General features: G+C 37.0%; 1 protein-coding gene across 2 annotated transcripts in view; it reads left to right on the top strand.

Moving 5' to 3' along the window:
- The window catches only part of LOC128246486 (vesicle-associated membrane protein 3-like), a 31,433-nt gene continuing 25,433 nt past the window's right edge, over positions 1 to 6,000 (top strand). For both annotated transcript variants that reach the window (XM_052964713.1, XM_052964711.1), the window contains exon 1: positions 1 to 113. In XM_052964713.1, coding sequence (XP_052820673.1) covers positions 112 to 113 — 2 coding nt within the window. In that variant the 5' untranslated portion in view covers positions 1 to 111. The remainder of the gene's footprint in view (positions 114 to 6,000) is intronic.

Genomic DNA, 6,000 nt, shown 5'->3' with positions numbered 1-6,000 from the left:
GTTTTACTTCAGGTGCCCGGATGATGATGTCATTTGCATAGGAAGCCATTTTGTAATACATAAACAGCAGTCAGGCCATTTTGAGCCGAAACAGGCAAAGAAATTGTCAAAATGTAAGTATGGAGTGACAACATTTAAAAGACAAAACGATTTAGCAGAACGTTGAATCTCACCGTGCATTTGCATTTTGTTCAAGAAGAAACGCGAATATTTTAGTACGGATGTTTCAAAATAATCATTCGATCATCTGTCAAACCTTCACATGAATCATGATCATGATTGGTTGATGTTGGTTAATGTTCTATTATTGCTGACAGTGAATTCGTGCTATTATGAAGTTATTCAATAAGTCATAACCAGAGCTCCAGATGAATTGTGTAATTGTATTGTGTGTCGGTAAAAACCAGTCCCCCTCTAGCTTAGTTAGTTACTGAATTTTGAATAGATCTTGCTAGTGTGCATTATTTTGTTCAAACTTATTATGCACCAGTCAATTGTAATCACGGTCCCCCAGGTCCGGGGGAAATAGGCCGTGTTTTTACCTTTCAGGTGGCCCCGCAGTGCTGGGTAAATGTGGTGGTTTTGTCCTCGTGCCAAAAAATAGTGGGGAATGGGCCTTACCTAGGGTCCCTGACCCCAGGGTCATTTGACTGGGATTTTACCAGCAGTTCGTTTCCGTAGGTGGGAGATTTTAGTCGGGGTTGGCTGGACCTCAAGTCAAAGTCCTGCTATTCCTCAGACCTGGGGGAGGGGACCGTGGTTACAATTGACTGGTGCATTATCAGGTGCACGTTCCTTCCCAGGTTTACTTAACTGGTGTTGGAAGAATAAGGCATGAGTGTCTTCAGAGCTTTTTCTATAGTACCCACGGGTCCGACTATCGGACCCGTTCCCAAAGCAAAATATCAGATATTTTTCCCAATCTTCAGAAAAAAATCCTAATAAAAAAAAAGTTTTTTTGATAATTGAACGCGGAAATCATTTATTTGCATCACATCCAGAGATCAGTATTAAATATTATCTGTCATGATTTATTTCAATAGATATTTACACCCCAAGGATTGCTATTTCAGCCATTTTGGGTCTTTTAAAGGGAAATGAACTTATATTAAATCATTTCGTAATTCGAAGGGGACTAGACAGCTTTAACTGTAAAATTTCCCTATTTCGGCATTTTAACGACGCAAAATTTCCCAAAATGTCTAGGGTCTTTTTCCCAAAATGGGCAGAAAAAGCCCTGGTCTTGCTACTGGGGGTATCGAAATGTGGTAGAACTAGCCGCCTGGTTAGCTCAATCTGTAGAATGCAGAGCAAGTGTTCCAGTAGTTGTGGTTCAAGTCCGGCACACACTTTCTATAACTAATTTTGATAATCTTTTCTTGTCTGTAGAATGCAGAGCAAGTGTTCCAGTAGTTGTGGTTCAAGTCCGGCACACACTTTCTATAACTAATTTTGATAATCTTTTTTTGTAAGTACAGTACACTCAACGAGTTTGACCCACTTTCCGTTTCCCTCCGTGGATTTTTGCTATCGCGGACAACAAAATGATCTTATCGACTGTCCGCATTCCTTGGAGAATTTAAGGCCCTCCGAGGGTGATCAGGCGACCGAAGAATAACGAACTCGGCGTTCCTCGGAGGGGTTAACTCCGCAAAACTCTGCGGACACTACAGTACACTCCACGCGGAACTACCACTTTCCGTTTTCCTCGGCGGATTTCGGTCATCACGGACACGACATCCAATTGATCATAATCCTATTTCCTCAGCGTTTTTACTCGTTCACCCACAGAGGCTGATCAGTGGACCGTATAATTACAATCGCCGCGTTACTCGGAGGTAAAAACACCGCGAAACTCGGAGGAAAACCGATACGAATCTCCCACTGTATCTAATTTTGTTTAATTTATTTGATAATTTTTGCTACACCCGTAATTGTTTATAAAAAAAAATTATTTCGTGTACCTAATTTTCGGACACCCAAAGAACATCAATCGTAACTTTCACACTTACCAAGTTTCACAGACGAAGATTATTGATTTTCATCTTTTATCCTGGCTAGATTACCTAACCGTATAGTACACCACTGTGACAAGTTAATTAGTAAATACCCATCTTAAACATGTATTGCATGTAGAAAGAGATAGTGTGAAATATTTATTGGAGGATTAAATAAATAACAAGGGCAATCAAGGGATTAAGAAAACAAAGACATGACATTTTTGTAAAACAAACTTTAAAACTTATACCACACTTATAGACTGTAAGAAGCCATTATGTACAGGTATACTTACTGAATCATCAATAAAAGTCAACACATTCAATGATATAGGTAACTAATTAATGTGATGAATTAAAGTTGGAAATGCAATACTCCAGTTACATTCGAAAACACCACTCAGACACATTAATCCTGCATAACAATATACATGCTCTCCATGAGATCCTCGTGGGTAAAACTGTGAGTTATGTGACGTCACACAGAGTGACTGTTTGATCTGAAGCCGATAGAATGTGTTATTCATTTCAATGCATGTATAAAATGGTGTTTAATGGGATTTTAATTAACTTGATAAAGGATTTACACTTATATGCGTAATAAATAAGTTTAGAACCATTGATAACTACGGATAAATTAATAAGTCAGGTAAAATGCAAATTAGGAAAAAAAGACCGAAAAATATTCACACTTACAAAGTTCTCAACACCTTCATTACTCCAATCTAATTTAAGTTATCAACACCTTAATAATTTATAGTAAGAGAAAGATAACAATAACAAACACAAACGAACGCTATCTTTTAATTACATAATGTGAAAAACAACATTTGTTAGACGATGCTGATGAATATTGATATGGAAATTTTCGATAATTGTTTTTAAAAAGAAACTTACTGTACTTTGAAAAATTAATTATCTAATTATTTAATACTGTTTTAACAGAAGCAATGTACTGTAGTAGCTATGCACAACACGCGGAGTTCCACGATTAGGTCAATAAATCGATACGATCACCGGCGCTACCGGCAATAAAACCCTCCATAGAAAATGATTAACTCGGTGCAACTCAGCGAAATTTAGTGAGGAAAAAGGTTGCGTACTCGGCGGAAATCCGCAATAAATTAAAAACGCCTCCGAGTCACCGAGGAAAGTGGTAGTTCTGCGTGGAGTGTACTGTAGATAAGAATCTACACTAAAGTTATATTTATTTTATTAAAATTTTCAACCGATTACGACGGCTCCAGTAAATTGCTATTATTCTTTTTCCTCTGCCCATTTTGCATTAAGTTAGCTTACCACAAGAATGCAGTCGTATTTCACTAGTTGCACATGCATCTTATAAACGTGTTATTGCTAATGACTGATAAACATATTTCTTCTGAGAAATTCTAGGTTACACATTTTCGGGAAAATCAGGAGGTCAAACACACGTTCCAAGTTCACAGCGCATGGTTTTGAAGGCCTTCTTGCCTCGTTTTCTGTGGAAAATTCCATGAAACGTCATAGCTATTTTTAACCAACAATAATAAATAGTATATTCTACATTGTATTGATCACGCGCTTGACGTCAGAGGTCATGGTTCCGTGTGTGTGAAAGTTTTCAGTATTGATACTGAATTCAGTATTTTGGTAAATATTTATCCTATATAATGTATTGTAAAAATGGCATTTCCCTATGTAAACACCCTATTTTCAGTATTTTGAAAAATTCAAACTTTCACCCATGTGGTTCAGAATCGTGTAAATAGTCGGCTGCTTTATGATGCAATAACTTAGTGGATATACTTTAATGATTCAATGTTTATAATTCAAGACAATATTCGATTGGCATTTACGGACATAAATACAAATTAAACATTGGTACATGTAAGAATCATTTACGCTTAACAATGTGCATAAGCATAAAAATAAATAACTTTTAAACAAGAATGATTTCTTGCTTATCTGATTAGACTCGGAGTTCCGCCGCGGGATCATAAAATCGAACGATTCTCAACGCTATTGTTCATATTAAACTCGGCGGTAAGCCAGCCACTCGGAGGAACTCAGGGAAATTTTAGTGAGGGCAACAGTTTTACCCTTGGAGGAAACCTGCGATCACCGACTTTATCCCTGGGAGTGAGCGAGGAAAGTGGGTCTAACTCGTTGAGTGTACTATATTAAATAAATGACTGTAAAAAAATATTATCATTCATGGAATATACATTGTACAGTGCCAATGACGGACCAAGGTATTCATTTTCCAACAGTTCTATGTAAACTTCAATCAAAACTAGGTTTTGCATCACTTATATTGGCAACTCATTCACTGACCAGGTTTTTTTTAAAGCTTTTAAGTCCCTGCTAAACACTGATTATACATGTGACCGCCTTCAAAGCCTAGTGGTTAAGGCGTCCGCCTCTGGAGCAGGAGGTTGTGGGTTCGATCTCTGGTCAGGTCATACCGAAAACCATTAAAAGTTGGTACAAGTAGCTCCCTTGCCTGACGCTTAGCATTTAAAGGGTAGTGCTTGGAAAAGTGGTGTACTCAGTACTGGTTTAACCTAGGAATATGTCACCCGTGTATTGGTGCTTTACAGCGAGCACGTAAAAGAACCAAGGGGTCTCTTTGAAAAAGAGCTAGGGTACCGCACCCGGACTCCCTTGTATCCCACTAACTTCCCCTACGGCAGTGATTTTTTTGGTGCAATTTTCTGCCTTCTAAAGACTGTTTCCCCTTGCAAAAAACTGTCCATTTTCCCCAAAAAGTTTCTAATTATTTTCCAATTTGATAATTGTCCATTATGTGAATGAATAAAAAAGCAATGAATTTGTTGTGATATACAGTAAACAAAATCTTGACAATACTTACTCTGTCACAGCATTATGTATGCATAAAAAAGTTAAAACATGTATATTTGCCATTATATTAGCTATTTGGCCTGATTTTGTATTTTTCCCAAAGGCGAAATATTTTCCCAATTTGTAAGGCACAGGCGGTAAAAATAATTCCGAAAAAATCTCTGCCTCCGGGTGCTGTCCCTTCAGCAGAAATAAAAAGGCAGTGGCCGAAATTAGCACAAGCCCTGCACTGGTAAAATGTCTTTCGGGCTTGCTCAAATTTTGAAATTTATATAGCAGGGCTTGTTCAAAAATTTGATGCCAAGCAATAGTATTAGAATTCGGGCTTGTTCATCCAAAAGTCTGATTTAGATGACTGAAAAGGCCCCTGTTGGAAATAAGTGCTTGGGTTATTCTTGACCTCAAGGTCTAAAAAAAAGCAAAAGTAACAACAACAACAACATTTAAGTGTTGAAAATAAAATAAACATGTTTATAGTGAGTTAATAACAAACTGTTTGTACAGAGCTTGTTTATGTATTATTTTTGTTGCTGACTGGAAATGTATAATTCACATCAGTGCTTTTTTGCTGAACCAATTTAGAGCTAAAATTAAGAACCATTCCCTATGCTAAACCATTAACCTTTTCCAAGATGTGAAAATCAAATTGATAGTTCCAAATTCATGTTTTGAAAAAAAAATAGGATGAACAAAATGTGTTTTTTTATGAACATGTTTGTGTATTCTTAAAGAAACAAACTTAAACAGAATGTTTTTTTTTTTTCCTTTTTTTATTTTAAGAATTCTTTGTTCATTGAAGACAAAATTGAAATTCTCAGTTTTAGTCTAAATGGCCCTTTTTCCCTATCAGAAAGGCCAGGGTCCCTTTTTTCAGATGGTGGGAAATAACACTGGCGGGGAGGGGGGGGGCATGTTATTTGTACAAAATAAATCCCTATCTTGTCTTTCATATAAGGCCCTATCATGTCACATTGTGCATTTGTCAGATTTCTGTAACAGGCATTGGTCGAAATCCAAAACAAGCCTGCAAGCCCTGCTCCGGTTAAATGTCATCCGGGCTTGCTAAAATTCTGAATTTTACATAGAACGACTTGTTAAAAAATTTGATGCCAAGCAATAGTATAAGACTTCAGGCTTGTTCATCCAAAAATTTAATTTT

The sequence above is a fragment of the Mya arenaria genome, chromosome 9 (genome assembly GCF_026914265.1).
Source record: "Mya arenaria isolate MELC-2E11 chromosome 9, ASM2691426v1".
Taxonomy (NCBI): domain Eukaryota; kingdom Metazoa; phylum Mollusca; class Bivalvia; order Myida; family Myidae; genus Mya; species Mya arenaria.
The sequence above is the reverse complement of the archived record's forward strand: the minus strand, read 5'-3'. Positions and strand labels throughout refer to the sequence as shown.